The sequence below is a fragment of the Xenopus tropicalis genome, chromosome 6, assembly GCF_000004195.4.
Source record: "Xenopus tropicalis strain Nigerian chromosome 6, UCB_Xtro_10.0, whole genome shotgun sequence".
NCBI lineage: Eukaryota > Metazoa > Chordata > Amphibia > Anura > Pipidae > Xenopus > Xenopus tropicalis.
The window spans coordinates 76032602-76049326 of NC_030682.2; the positions used below are offsets into that span (position 1 = coordinate 76032602).

Consider the following 16725-nt stretch of genomic DNA (forward strand, 5'->3'; position numbering starts at 1 on the left):
ATTTTGAAGTTGTAAATGTTTGGTTAAAATGTAAAATCCATTTGCATACAGATATGTGGACATGCAATAACACTAGCATGAAGTACCCCTGTGTCTACTTTTTAGAATACAGGTTTCAGGGCAGGGAGTGTTTCTAAAATTTGTTGCCTTAGCGGTCACAATGGCCTGTATCGCCCACGCCTTAAAGTACTTAAGCAAAATAACTCCCACCCTGCTTGCAGTAGAGCAGGCTGAACACTGCACACAGAAATTGTAGAAGGTGAAAACGGTGGAATATACTAGCTGAAACCCATTTGAAATAACGCACAACTTTAGGCTTGACAGAAGGTCCAGAAAGGCCAAAAATGTTGCCTTGATTTATATAGTTTTGAGCATAAAAACTCCACTCTTCTTCACCTTCATAGTAAAAAGATGTAAGTAGATAGTGTGGCCCCATTGATTTATAGTAACATTATGGTTACAACTGATACAGAAAGGCTAAACTGCTAAATCAGTTCTTTTCTTCAGTGTATACAATAGAAGAGCCAGAGTGCCTAGGCCCACCCAATAGCTGCACTGTTGGGTCAGCTCAATCTAGTCAGTGGTTGACACAGAATATGGTGCATAAAGGTTTACACAAGCTTAATGTAAACAAGGCAACAGGGCCAGATGGAATGCACCCTCAGGTACTAAAAGAGCTAGGTTCAGTTTTACAGTTGCCTCTGTTTTGGATATTCTCAGACTCACTTTCATCTGGATTGGAGGAAAGCTAATGTCATTTCTATATTTAAAAAGGGATTCCAATATCAGCCCGGCAATTATAGGCCAGTAAGTTTGACATCCGTGGTGGGCAAGTTTTTGAAGGCTTGTTAAGGGATCACATACGAAATCATGTTTTGGATAATGGCATTATGAGCAGTAATCAGCACGGCTTTATGAAGGACAGGTCATGTCAGACCAATTTAATTGCTTTTTATGATGAGGTGAGTAAGAAGCTGGACAGTGGGGATGCAGTAGATATAATCTATTTGGATTTTGCCAAAGCATTTGATACGATTCCCCACAAACGACTGCTTTCTAAACTAAGGTCTACTGGTCTTAGTTAAGTTGTTTGCACATGGATAGAAAACTGGCTACAGGATAAGGTACATAGGTGGTTGTTAATGGTACATTCTGTACTTGGAGTAATATTCTCAGTGGGGTCCCCCTCAGGGTTCTGTATTGGGTCCAATTTTGTTTAACTTGTTTATAAATGACTTAGGGGAGGGTATTATAAGAAATGTATTTGTGTTTGCAGATGACACAAAACTCTGCAGACCAGTCAATTCTATCCAGGATTAGGCATCCTTGCAGCAGGATCTTGACAAACTGAAAATCTGGGCAGCTAAGTGGCAGATGTGATTTAATGTGGATAAATGTAATGTCATGCACCTGGTATGTAAAAATATGCAAGTCACTTATACCCTTAATGGGACTGCACTAGGCAAATCCATAATGGAGAAGGACCTTGGAGTCCTTGTAGATATTACACTTGGCTGTAGCAAGCAATGCCAGGCAGCAGCTGCAAGGGCAAACAAGGTTTTGAGTTGTATTAGAAGAGGCATAGATTCATGGGAGGAGGGTGCTATTCTTTCCCTTTACAGAGCGCTGGTAAGGCACCATCTAGAATATACTGTTTAGTTTTGGTCTCCAGAGGAGGTCCAGAGAAAGGCAACTAAGCTGGTAAAGGGTAAGGAGGTTCCATTTAAATATTCGGAAATAATTTTTTACTGTGAAGTTGTGGAATTCCCTCCCTGAACCAGTCATACTGGATGATACATTAGATAGCTTCAAGAAGGGGTTAGATGGATTTTTAGCAAGTGAGGGAATGCAGGGTTATGGGAGATAGCTCTTAGTACTAGTTGATATAGGGACTGGTCCGATTGTCATCCTAGAGTCAGGAAGAAATTTTTCCCCCTCTTTGTCAAATTAGAGGGGCTTCAGATGGCTTTTTTTTTTGCCTTCCTCTGGATTAACTAGCAGTTAGGCAGGCCATATATAGGAATTAAGGTTGAACTTGATGGACGCATGTCTTTTTTCAACCTAACATACTATGTTACCTTATATGACTTCATTGTGCAGCAATACATTTCTGCTTTAACTACTGGTATGCAAACTACCTGATCCTATTGTCAGCAACAGAGATTCCCAGTACACTAGAACTAGAGGAATGTTCACAGTAACCCTGTAAGAATTTATAATGAGTTTCTCTTCAGGTAACAATCTTTCTGGGTCCATCATTATCAGCTAAACTTTGTTTACAAAAAATTATAGTATAAAAAATCATATGCACAATAGCCATCAGGTTAAATATAGTCCAAACAACATTTGAGTGATAGAGTCATCTGTAAGATTTAATGTAATATTTATAACAACATTATTTACCACTCTTACTAGGGTTCTTTTGAGAAACAGACAAATAATCCACACCAATAAGTCAATATATTAAATAATAAATCAAGACTGTTACAATTAAAAATTAAATGAAAACAATATTTACATTATTTAAAGTTAGATTATTTATACAGTGTACATTGATGTTACCACCTGAGTAATAGGATGAAGGTCAGCTTCATTCTTCCCATCATGGACAGTCCTCAGGGCAACAGCCTCCTCTGTCTCTTCATAGGCTGGCCCTTTGTCCTTTCACACGCTCCTTCCACCCCCACATATGTCCAGTCATCATTTATACAAGTTTCCCCAAACTGCCCCAAAGCTAACATCTCAACTGATTGGATGGGGGAAGATAAAACCACACTTTGTTCAGTGAGTTTCTCACATACAGTAATGAGATTTACAGCTCCTGTAGCAAACATACAGCCCAACTACAATTCACAGGAAACCCACTGATATATATAATCTGAGTGTGGGTGTGACACAGGGAAGCCATCAGGGGGACACAGGAGGGACAGTTGTCCCGGGCCCGGCCGTGATACAGTTTTATTAGCTCGGGCCCTCTTTAAAGAACTCCGGGCCCTGTCATTGGTGGGCAGCGGGAAATTTGATTGGTTGCGTTCCGTGCATCCATATGCACGGGGCACAACCTTATATAATGTTCAGATGCAGCGGGGAGCCGGCACATATCAAAAGGATGCAGATGGAGGAAGTCGCTGGTGGGGGAGCTGGAGGATGCCGGAGGAAGCTGCAGGGAAGCCGGAGGAAGTAGCTGGGGTGGGGGGAGCTGGAGGATGCCAGAGGAAGTAGCTGGGGTGGGGAGAGCTGGAGGATGTCAGAGGAAGTAGCTGGGGTGGGGGAAGCTGGAGGATGCCAGAGGAAGTAGCTGGGGGGAAGCCGGAGGAAGTTGCTGGGGGGGGAAGCTGGAGGAAGCTGCAGGGGAGCCGGAGGAAGTTGCTGGGGGGGGAGAGCTGGAGGAAGCTGCAAGGGAGCCGGAGGAAGTTGGTGGGGAGCTGGAGGAAGTCACTGGGGGTAGATACTGGGGGGAGCCACAGGAGGACTCTGGAGGGGAGCTGTGCAGATGCAGCCAGGGCACATATTAAGAGGGGGGAGCCGTAGGAAGTCACTGGGGGGGGGAGCTGGAGGATTCTGGTGGGAGCTGGAGGATGCTTGGGGGCATGGGAGCTGGAGGATGCTGGGAAGGACTCAGAGGGGGAGCTGGAGGATGCTGTGTGGGGGGAGCTGGAGGATGCGGGGGGCGTAACTGGAGGATGATGGGGGGGATGCTGGCTACCAATGTTTTAGGGGGGCACTGGCTACCATTGTCTGTGTGTCCTTTGATTTCTGATGGCGGCCCTGGTGTGACATGATGACAGAATGTAACCTTCCTGGACAACTGGATTTCTACATTACCCATGCACTCTGTGTAAGACAAGGTGGATATGAATACATACGCATACAGTATTAAGATAAAGAACGGCAAAAACCACAATGAAAAATTTCTTACAATACTAACTGTAGCTTGTTTCCTACCATCACCAAATTATATGCTTAAAAATATTTTTTACGTTCCAATGCCAGCATTTAATTTCCATCCAAATCCAACAAATAACAATTTTACCATTGCTCATGTTTACCTTGTTTGCTTCATTTCTTTTTTTGTGACAAATCTTGCAATATCCACAGAATCTCCAAGCTGCATTTCTGTAAGTTTTGTAGCCATGGTTATAGCTGTGATCCTATAGTGAACAACAAGAATTGAATATGCTTAATATTCTCTCCAAACAGCTTAAGTGGAATTAAAGAAGCCTGTCTAACAACTAAGATTTTTCTTAAAAAAAAAACCTGCACATAAGCTGGGTGAATTGATTGATCACCCATGTAAAAGATGGAACAAAAGATAGAGAACACTAATCTCAAATGATAAATAGTGGAAAAAATTATGACTGCATCACCAAAAGAAACTTAAGTCATAAACATGTACTGTAGATTTTTAAAAGATCTTTTCCTTATTGGACAACCAAGCTTATGTTGATATGTATTTAAAAGTATGATTTGGCCATCAATCAAAAGACCATTTCAAGCAAAATCATCTAGCTGAAGTTAGGAAAACTGTGGGTAGCTGCCTGCTTGGCCTGCAAACAACTGGACAATGGACACATTTCATTGTTAGCAACTAAAATTCTTAAACCTGCCCTATCGATTTTCTGGCAGATGTCAGATGAAAAATTGCAAGATGTACGATGGTGTGGTGTCCGCACTGATCACACTGAAATTACTTACTTGCTTACTTCCTATTCTTTTGTTCCCACAGTGTGTTTTTTTACGGTGAGACAGTGAGGTTGTGTAATGCACTTCCCTAGTGATGTTGGCAGATTCTGTTAATGCCTTTAAGAGGGGCCTGGATGATTTCTTGAGTATTCCAAGGCTATTGTGATACTAATATCTACAGTTAGTATTAATGGTTGTATATATAGTTTATGTATAGATTGGTAAGTATAGGTTGTGTGTGCTGGGGTTACTTGGAAGGGTTGAACTTGATGGACTCTTTTTTCAACCCTATGTAACTGTAGATAGGAGAGTTTCGATAGAAAATCTAAAATAAGCAATTTTATTAAAGACAATAGGATGGTTTCGCTAGCACATATTCAGAGGCACTGGGGCCCCCATCTGAGGGAAATATGAGGGTACAATCAATTGCATTACTTCATTCACACAATTAAACACAAAAAGTGGAGCAGGCCTCTTACAGAATGGGAGAAAAACTAGAAAAGAACCCGAACACTGATAAACCCTTATCTAAAATGTATAAATTGCTTCGAAATACCCTGACACCAATTTCCAAACCCCATGGGAAAAAGCTTAACATTACAATTTCAGAAGCTCTTTCGAGCAGAATATTCAACCTGGTACACAAAACCTCCAGGGAATTAGGGTATGTGAAGCCATTTATAAATACTACACTCAAGTTAATTTGCATAAAATGTACCCGAATAGTTCAAATAGTTGCTGGAGATGTAGTGCAGCAGAGGGAACCCATAACCACATATGGCTTACATGCTCATGGTGAGAAGTCCTAGAAACGATAAATCTGATTACAAAATGTTCCATTAAGATAGAAAATTCTTCACTAACTCTACTATATATTATACCTGAGCATAATATTGCATGCTGTGAAATCACTGATACTAAAAAAAATGGAAATCAGTGTCCTTCATATTCTGAATGGTTAACTAACGTAGAAGACGTTAGAAAAATGGAGGAAATAAGATTAGATTGAAAATATGGCTCCCTTGGGTAAGTTTTGTTAACTCTCTATGATATATTATAACATCTCTAGCATTATAGCTCTCCTAATATCAGATATTTTGTTAATATACCTTTTGTTATGTTTACAAAGGTTACAAGATGATGACCCCCCCCCATTTATTTTTCTGTACCCCATTCCCTTAAAAAATAAAATAAAGAATTGTAAAAAAAAAAAAAAAAAAAAAATTATAAATTAGTTGTAATAGCTCAAAAAAAGTTCAGATCATCTTTGGGGAGAAAATTTTCAGTACAAAGTTAGTAATACATGGTACAAATGCAGTTGTTTTACTAAAAATCACACCATAATGCTAATCAGCACACTGAGAATTAGGTCACACTTCTCTAAGCCACGTAACTACACGAGGATTCTGTAGAGCAGAGGTCCTCAACCTTTTTTTACCCATGAGCCACATTCAAATGTAAAAAAGAGTTGGGGAGCAACTCAAGCATAAAAAAATTCCTGGGGGGACAAAAATGGGCTGTGATTGGTTATTTGGTAGCTCCTATGTGGACTGGCAGCCTAAATGAGGCTCTGTTTGGCAGTACACCTGTTTTTTATGCAACCAAAACTTGCCTCAAAGACAGGAATTCAACATCCCAGGGGTTGGTGAGCAACATGTTGGAGATCACTGCTGTAGAGCATACAGAATAAAAGCACTGTACTACCATCACATGTAACAGACTGTTAGATCAGTAATCCATTTCTAAATGTGACAGTAAGACTTGTGTAGGACAACATAGTAAGTTATGGTGAAAAAAGTCACACGTCCACATACCTCCCAACATTTAAAAAATGTACAGAGGGTCAAAAAGAAATGGGTGTGTGTTGCGTGGTGAAAATTGGCCATGCCCATTTTTGCGACCCCACCCCCTAAATGCCACTTCCGTTTTACAAAATTTGGCTGGTTATTTTAAGTTTAAACACACTTGTCTGGGGGTTTTGGGGTCTTGTTTTATGTGTTATTACAGTTTTGATACAAAAGGTCTCCGTTCCCCTAAGAGACCTATTTAGCTTATTAGTTACAATTTTATCTAAGTGCAGGTGTAGCTTGTTAACTTTTCTGGGCTCTTTGCTTATTTAATTAAGTTTGAGGAACACTGTATCTTTTTAGCGTTCAGTGCAGGAGATCAAAATGAGGGACTTTTCAGTAAGAATCTGGGACAGTGGACTGAGCTGATAAAATCAGGACTGTCCCGCGAAAATTGGGACAGTTGCCAGGGATGCATACATCAAGCTCAACCTTAATAAATAACCTGCATAATTGCTAGTAGATCCAGAGGAAGGCAAAAATTCTCAGACAATGTTAAATCAAAGACAGTTTTCATAATATATTTAAGAAACTTGTGTGGATATTGTAGGTTTTTACACTTTTCATTCTATATTTAATAAAATTCCAAAAATTTGTGAAACTAATAGAAAAGCAATTGCCTTACCTTTGATAAACAGAGGACGCCACAGAGCACACTACACTCTCTTTTCTTCGTCCACATTCACACTGTAAATCTACCTTTGGTGCAACAGAAAGATTCAGTAAGCTTAGAATGTTCTGAACACCTATTCAACTAAATCTGCATTTAAGGTTCACAGTTTCAGACAGTTCCTATTAACACATTAAGGCAGCCTATTTTATACAGATATGGGACCTATTATCCTGAATGTTCTGGACCTGGGGGATATAATATAATCTTTCCGTAATTTGGAACTCTATACCTTGAGTCTTCTTAAAAATAATTTCAACACTATCAACACTAAATAAACCAAAAAGGATTGTTTTAGCACCAATAAGGATTAATTATATCTTAGCTGGGATCAAGTTAGAGGTACAGGTATGGGATCCGTTATCCGGGAACACGTTATGCAGAAAGTTCCAAATTACGGCATGGTCGTCTCCCATAGACTCCATTATAAGCAAATAATTCTAATTTTTAAAACTGATTTCCTTTTTCACTGTAATAATAAAACAATACCTTGTACAACTAAGATATAATCAGTCCTTACTGGAGGCAAAACAATCCAATATTCAGTATCTAAATGATCTTTTAGCAGACTTAAGGTATGGAGATCCAAATTACGGAAAGATTCCTTATCTGAAAAACCCCAGGTCCCAAGCATTCTGGATAATAGGTCCCATACCTGTAATGGTTTACTATTGCAGAGAAAAAGCAAATCCTTTTTAAAAATATAAATAATTTGATAGAGTCTTTAGCACATGGCATTTCCATAATTCAGGACTTTCTGGATAACAGGTTTCCAGATAACAGTACCATACCTGCACCAATTTCATAAACTTTTTATTAGCTCAACATTGCTGCTGTATTATGTGTACAAATCAATATTCTTATAAGTACACCTGCAGGAAGGAACAGGGATGTTTGGAAGACGTGTTTAAACATGCCTTGTTTATTTCCTTGTCTACTGCTACTGCAAAAAGTATTGCAGAAAAGTGTATTTCTTAAAATATGCAGGTGCTATAGCAGAGTTAATGTTTACACTGCTGATTGCCTATGCCTTTTAACTGTACTGCCCAGAAATCATTAAGGTATTTATGGCGAGATCAACAGCTCGGGAAATAAATGTAATCTGCCTCAAATAATGGGTTAGCTTCCCTACCTATGAAATAAGGGTATTTGGGATATGTGTGTAACAAAAGTATCAGTCGAGTGACTGACTTAAGTGATTGGAAGTGGACTCTTGCTCCATTTAAATTGAACAACAAAATAACAGAAGGAGTGACTAAGTTACTCAGATTGTTGTTCCTTTTTAAAAGAAAAAATCTAGTCCACTAATAGATAAGCTCAATTAGGTCCTAAAATTTTTTATTTTAACTTTTCCTACTTTTCTTTACCAATTTTTTGCAACAATTTTAAATCATTTAATAAAAGAATGGTTTTATGGCAGGTGTGCCATTTAAAGGAAAAAGAAAGCCAAAGTCACTTGGGGGTGCCAAAATGTTAGGCACCCCCAAGTGACTTTGACCACCTACCTTTTACCCCGGGCTGGTGCCCCTGTGAGGAGGGAACAGCACCAGCCCGGGGTAGCTGCCGGCGCTTCCTTCCTTCTGTTTCGCTGCGCGCGCATGCGCAGTAGAGTGAAAAGCCGAACTTAAACATTAAAGTCGGCTTTTCACTCTACTGCGCATGCGCCCACCGCTGGCATTCCGGAAAAGGAAGCCAGAACACGGAAACGATCCGCTCCAGGTGCCCCGGTGCTGTTTTCTCCCAACAGGGGCACCAGCCCGGGGTACGAGGTAAGCAGTTAAAGTCACTTGGGGGTGCCTAACATTTTGGCACCCCCAAGTGACTTTACCTTTCGTTTCCCTTTAAGTTTTGTGTCTTACAATATACTTATCCCACACCCTATGTAGTCTGTTATTTATATTTTGTCCTGAGCAACTGGTATTACAGGACAAGAAAAAAGAAGGCACAATTTTGTGGACAATGTTATGAAGGAACTTTGTATCATGCCAAAATCTTTGTTTATGTTTATGTGCCAGAATGAGGGACCAGATGCCCTTGCCCTTGCACTGGCTACACAATTAGATGATGAGGAGGGAGGGGGAAAGTGAGATGTGCAGTGACATCTAGGTAGTGCTGAACGGAAAGCTAAAGTTATTGTCTGCAAAGTCTGGAAAGCAATATATGATTGACAGCTGGGATTTTTAAATGCCTTTATAATGGGTTTGGATGTGTTAATATAAAAATGAATTTGGGTTTCATGTTTAATTTGAAAAGGATTTTTATTATACAGCGTTTTATGTCTGGGTGACAGGTCCACTTTAACAGACCTTCAAATAATTTGCCCACCACGGATGTCAAACTTACTGGCCTATAATTGCCAGGCTGAGATCTTGATGCCTTTTTAAATATAGGAATGACATCAGCTTTCCTCCAATCCATAGGTACAATACCAGATGAAAGAGAGTTTGAGAATATCAGAAACAGAGGCCATGCTAAAACTGAACTTAGCTCTCTCAGTACCCGAGGGTGTATTCCATCTGGCCCTGGTGCCTTGTTCATCTTTTTGTCCCCTCTGACTTATATGTCTTAAATATTTTACTTTCTTCCCTATTAACTTCTTTACCTCTGAATTAAGACACGTAGGATGGCTCTTAACGCTTCTACATTTTACTACTTGAGGGAATAAATTGAGAACAGTAATGATTTAATATCATTTTAAATGACAAGCATTTCTGTTCTGTGTCTTTAGCAGAAAACACAATGCCTCAATCTATGCTCTGAAGCCCTTCCCTTAGGGAGTTAAAATGTGTAAAATTCAGGGTCTTTGTTGTCCCAGCGTATATTTGTTTTTTTGAACATCAAATTAAATAATATTATGGTTACTAATACCCAGCTCAACCAGTTGTATATCTGCCATACATTCTGGATCATTAGAGATACCTAGATCCAGTATAAAATGGCTTCTAGTTGACTTCTCATTTAAGACATTTCACTACTTATCCGAGCAGCTTCTTCAGTTTAACTGACTGGTATGGGAAGTTCTTGGCATATAAACTTTTTTCCACTAATCCAATCACAATGGCACAAAGAAGTGCCAACTGGAACTCAGAGGTGTGATTGCTGGGTTGCTGTGATAGGGTTAACGTGATGTCAGGATTACCAAGGATTCCGCTGAATTGAGAAGAAGCTACTTGGATGAGTAGTGAAATGTCTTCAATAATTACTCAGCAAGTCCAGTTGGTCTAGGTTTACTTTTACTGGATATATCATGACATGGATGAATAAAAACCTCCATAGATATACTGCCATTCATTTTGGAGAGAATACTCTAAAACTGGTTTGGGAATATAAAAGGACATCAAGAAAACTGGCGGACTATCGAAACCATCAACGCTTTAATCTCAGATGCAGACATCAGGGACTCACCCCTTGTAGCCTATACCTGGGTTCCACTGTAAAAGGTCACAAAGCCAACAAGATTTTACAGAAGGCCCAAAAATATCTACTAAATGAAACATCTACTAAATTAACAAATCTGAGGCCCTCAAACAGAAAATAGAACACCTGAAACAGAGTCTAGCAAAAAAACTACCTGATATAACTCTGGAAAGAGTGGCTCACTTCACCGAACATGCACAGCTGACCAAACATATTGAGAGTAAGCAAATTAACAAGTTCAGCACCTTACTGTCACAAAGCAGCAGTCAGAAAAAGAGAGAAGACCCAACCTAGAGGCAGAAAGATGAGGTTTAAACTATGCAGTGACACCACAACACACCCCAGTGGTTGAGCTCTTCGCAGCCAAAGAAACTGTCATCAATAATAATCATATACCAATGGAGGAAGCAGAACATCTCCATCTAAAAGTGTAAGCTGCCTTGTCGACTGCTATAAAACATACCTCTAACCTCAACACAGAAGAGAAGAGACCTCTCACATCTCTTAGTAAGGACCCAAACATCACTATCCTACCAGCAGATAAAGAGCGATGCATGGTTGTGCTCAAAACAACTGACTATCACTGTAAAATAACCACTCTACTCAGTTATGGCAATACATATGAACGGAGACTATGAATGGAGAAAGAAAGGTAAAAACTAAGTAAGCTTTATCAGAAAGGTCTATGTGAATACAGCTATAAGCACTCACAGAAACGCTGCACTGACTTCTCTGAAAAAAGATTAGTTGTGTCTGTAATTGCTGTGCCACAGACAAGAAGAACTCACTCCCCCCCCTTAGGAATGTGCATCTGAGCCAATCAGCAGGAAGCTGACTAATAGTCTTACTAACTGAGCATGTTCAGTTTGGTCTCGGTGTCTGTGCAGGAGTGCGGCATTATGGGAACTTTCTTTACACAGCTCAGCGTTTTTTCTTCCTGTTTGGCTTCAGATCTTCTGAACAGGTGAAATATAGGGAGACTTAAGGGCACTTTCGAGACAACTGAAGGTATGCCTGCAGCTTGAGATTAACTCTTTACTAGCCTTTCCTTCTCCTTTAAGTAGAGACCCAACCAGCAGTTATAAGAAAAAGGTGATAGATTGCTCGAACTTGAAAGGGAAGAAGCCATCAATCAACCTTTATACCACCACTAGTGATGAGCGAATTTTTTCACCAGGCTTGGATTCGCAGCAAATTTCCGCATTTCCCCATTGGCGAATTGTTTCGCGAAAATCTGGCGCAGGAAAATTCATTGCGCATCAAAAAAAAAGTCACAGTCGTGCGAAAAAAAAAAAAGGTTTTTATGGGGAAGCGAAGCAGGACAGATTCACTCATCACTAACCACCACCTGAACCCCAAAGAAACTACACCATGCTTATATGGACTGCCCAAGATACACAAGGAAGGTCATTGTCAGTAGCATCAATTCTGTCACTTACACCATTACAAAAAAAAAATTACAATACTTAAGATACATCAGTAGGCACAATTGCATCACATTAAAATGCCAAATAGTTTGTCACAAAAATTCATGGAATTAAACTAGAGGCAGAAGAAACAATTGTATCAATAGCAGAACAAAGCTCAGGAGAAAAAATTCTACAGGGCAAAACTCAGCTGTCTTTTTACACCTAAAAGACAAGGGACAATCCTTTGAAGATAGCAATATCCACATTTGTTACAGGGAAGACCACTGGTTTTAACGAGGCGTAAAGGAGGAGAAACTATCCCGAAACAGAGGCGGAGGCCTTCAATACCAGCTGTCTGTTGCATCCAATACATCTGTACCCCAGCGGTTTCAGCGCACTTTACACATCCATTCATGCAACTCTCACAAATAACACCTGCCCCTTTGAGTTAAAGGACTCCTTGGTAATTCTATCACAGTAACCCCACAGCATTAACACCTCTATGCGTTCTGAAGAGGTACAATGCACCTTTGTGTTGAGGAGTTTATATGCCAAGGACTTCCCATACTGAAGAAGTTTCTCGGAGGAGTAGTGAAATGTCTTCAATGATTACTCAATCATTATTCAAGTCCAGTTGCTCTACTGTAGATTTACTTTTACTAAATAGTAAAGTATATACATATAGTATGTATAGATGTATTCTAATCTTAAACACAAAAGTAATAAAACATGTTTGTGTAATTTTATGAACTGGGTATTGTCTTATTTACATACCTTTGCATTGCAAACAGAGGGTGGGCAGGGCTCAGCAGGGTGGCAAGGGGTCATACATGGATGACCACAGTCAGGTCTCTGCAAATCACATGGCTGTTTACAGTCTTCATTTATCAAGCACTCCCCCTTGTGGCAGATGCGTTTACATTTATGCATGTCGCATTTTAAAAGTTGATTGCAGCGCAGACCACATGAAATGTCACTAAGATGACATGGAATATTGTTCCTAAGCTGTGTTTAAAAAGAAATCAGTTATGTTAGCGTCAAAAACTATAGAAAAAGAACAATATTTTTGTCAAATTCACCAACATATGGCCAGATGCAGAAAGTCATTAAGTGCTTATGGAGTGCTGTATCCTAAGGTCACGAGTAGAATGATGACAAGACTGATGTTTGGTTTTTTTTTTTGCAGAATTGAGGCTTTACCAATTGCTTGTTTAAATATATATTGACAATAAAAGTTTGTGCTTACAATCAACAAATTTGCAAAGATCACTAGTGAGTAAAACGAATCATAGAGAACAGCTAGCTTCCAGCACTTCTGTGAATGCCCCATCTGCCTTTATTGATTTGGATATTATTAATTCTATTCACTGCCAATTTATAACACACAAATAAGTGAGGAAGAGACAAGGCATGTGCAATAATGCTGGAAACACACTTCTCTTGTGTGGGCTTTTTGTCCCCCTACCAATTTGTTAGTACCCTTAGGGACCCTTATGTATATCTAAGCAGCTCTCAAGTTTGGAATGTTTATTGCTCACTGGAATATACACTCCCCTACCCGCAGAAATACACTCCTGTGACGACTCTAACGACCTATATCATTACTACTATAGAGATGCTATGTGCAGTCAGTTTATAATATAAAATATGGCATTTCTAGCCATATTCATTTTTTTTGCATTGTGCCTGATTCTGAGCCTTCAGAAAGAGCCAGTGCTACACATTAAAACTGCTTTCAGTTATTGTTTCTCTTACTCCCATTTAACTGGATGAATCACAAGCTGAACTTGGATTTCTTACTATTGAATGCTATTCTGATATCTACTGGAAACTTTATTGGAATTAAAACAATATACAAAATCTAACATCACAGAAAAAACAATAGAACTAGAAATTATAACATCAGTTAACAAAGCATCAAATAATGGCAATAACACCTCCCCTTCTTCACATGTCTCTTTTTCAGTTTCCCATGTTTTGATAATCATAAAAAATTGCAACATCCTGTAATAACAAGATAACATTTGCTCCAAACATAAATTGTTAGAAAGTTTATAGACAGATAATTTTCTATATTTTTATTACTTCCCCTTCATCCAGGACTGACTTTATAACCCCTGATGCTGCTCCTCCTTATCTTCATTACTTTTCTCCCCTGCATCACCATTCTTCCTCTTCTGCCCCTCCTCCTCCATTTGTTCCCCCCATGGAACCTTCCCCAGCACCAATAACTGGTTCTCACTCTCAACTGACAGATTTCCACTGGGATCCTTTAACTTGCCCCTTTTCCTTACCTCCTTACCCACCACCTTCCAGTTTTCTTAATGTTATTCCATGCCTCGGGGCAGTTCCTATAGGCATGCCCTGACTGCAGACATAAATTGCACCGGATCTGCCTCTCATACTCCTTGCTTACATACCCAATTGCCCCACAAAAGGTGCATTTTTGTACATTACATTAACCAACAAGGTGGAACCGTATTTAAAGCACAACCTTTGCTTGCCAACATAATAACAGACCCCAATGTGTTTCCCTGTGAAAAAGGAGTTGGGCAAATGTCTCTGAACATACCCCTCCAAATCTCTCTTGTACCTTAAGCCCCCCACCCAGAAACCTTCTTCATCAAAGATTCTGGTATGGAGTCACAAGACCATACACTGCCTCCTGACCCAAATACGAATGTCCTCTGGGTGCACCATTTCACTTTTCAAGGATAGTGACATAGTTTCAGGCCTAGAGACTGGTATCACTCAGAACCCCTTCAACTCTGGTGCCCCCTTTACTAGATGGTACCTCCTCCAGAATTCCTCCAGACCCTGTGCCAACTGAACGCTCACATCAAACTCTGTATCAGTGATGCTTAATAAAATATCATGTGGGGTAAAGCCCAAAACCTCCTTTATGAGCCTCCTAGTCACAAAGTCACAATCTGCTCTCTCTTAACCAACTTGATCTTAACCACATTCCGCCTCTACCCATATTCTTCCTCTATATCTTCCCCCTGAGTGCTCTCATACAGTCCCTGCCTTCCTCACACACTCCCCTCTGCAATTATCCCTAAAACAGCAGCAGCAGCAGCAGAATCAGTGCCTGTAACTTGCTCCACATTCCTGTCCAATTTACTTTGCTCCTCATTATCCCCCTTTCCCTGCACCGTTACTTTGTACACCTGAAGCAATGGCTACCCCAGTCTGCTCTTGTACAGCATTTCCCCCATGTACAGCAGCACTTTCAGCACTCACAGATACACTCAGCATGGCTTTGCACAGAGACATTACCTCCAGCACTCTCACTCAGCACAGACTCATGTATGTGCTTACTCACAAACTCACTTTCCATAAGCAATTGGAAAGCCTGTGTAAGTCTCTTACATGCAGCCTCCACAGGTCAGCAGAGTATGCAGTATTAACTAGCCACAAAGTCCACTGGCTGTTCTGCCCAAGAAGGGCACTTACCTCTCGAGAAATCAGGGAACAGGGACCCCATAAATGAGTATTTAGTAAGTGCAGGATATCTTTTGTTATAGAACTTTCTAGGAAAGTGATCACAATTGGCTAGTAAGAGCAGCTTCTTTGCTTCAACCAGGAAAGATAGCTGGTAGTATTCTCCTTTACAGGCTTTGCTGCCATAGTGAAGAGACGGCAGTAGTGACAAGGGTATCGGGCTTAGCTTTGTTCTCCCCTATTCAGGTCTGCTGTAGGGGATCTTGACCACTAGAAGTAGAAACCCTAAGGACTTTATTGCTACCCAAGCTACTCTCCAGAGTGGTGCATCTTTATTCTGCTTGCTCTGAATTGAACCTGCTAATCCATTTGCTCTGCATTGCAAGTATGTTGTGCCTATCCCTGTGGATCAATTGTCTTGGACAACCAGACCAATTCTGTTTGAGTTTGGCGTCCTTTATTTATATTTTGGCACACAGCATAAGCGAGCTGCATTTGCACTACCTCCCCTTTGATCATTCCACATAGTGAAGGTCCATGAAAAACCAACACACTGTTCTTGGACTTCAGCTTATTCTTCCGCTTCTTCCTCTTCTTAATCTTTTTCTTATTCTAACCATCCCCTACAGTTTTAGCGTACAACACCCAAACTCTCTACACTTCTTCGTCTGGAGCAGGTTGCTTGTGCTTTTCTAAGCGATCCTACCCCACGGTGTGGGGGCACTTCCGAACACCCCAATTTTTCCATTGAATTTGACAGAAAAGATTTTCAATAATCACCCAAAATGAGTTCCAAATCAGTGTGAATCGCTGCCCAGCTTTAAAATCTCAAGTGCTACACACATACACATCAATCAGTGTATTCAAATATGTCGGTGAAGACGTAAAGCCAGCATCTGTGAGATTCTAGGTTCATTTTGAACCTTCTTGCTATACTTACAAAATCAGGATGGGTTTGAGATATATAACTTGCTCTAATCAAGGACACCAATTCATCTTAATTAATCTCCTTCTATATAGGGATAACAAGAAAGTGGCATATGCTGAAAATCTTAAAAATCTTTAATAGTAAGCTTAGATCTGAGCTTAAAGTCCACATTAAGACCCTATGGATGAAGGGATTTTAATTTATGTATCCACCAACTCTCCCATTTTAAGGTGTCAAGTTTTCAATCAACCCTTTTCCAATTTGGTAAATAATTATATCTAATATAAATAAATTTAAAGCAACTGGACTTGTTTGGTAATGATTCAA

At 40.0% G+C, this 16725-nt stretch overlaps 1 protein-coding gene across 4 annotated transcripts in view; it reads right to left on the bottom strand.

Moving 5' to 3' along the window:
* The window catches only part of nfx1 (nuclear transcription factor, X-box binding 1), a 140948-nt gene that overhangs the window by 17325 nt on the left and 106898 nt on the right, over positions 1-16725 (bottom strand). For all 4 annotated transcript variants that reach the window (XM_031903503.1, XM_031903506.1, XM_031903504.1 and 1 more), the window contains 3 exons: positions 12801-13031; positions 7156-7229; positions 4050-4151 (listed from right to left, as the gene is read on the bottom strand). In XM_031903503.1, coding sequence (XP_031759363.1) covers positions 4050-4151; positions 7156-7229; positions 12801-13031 — 407 coding nt within the window. The remainder of the gene's footprint in view (positions 1-4049; positions 4152-7155; positions 7230-12800; positions 13032-16725) is intronic.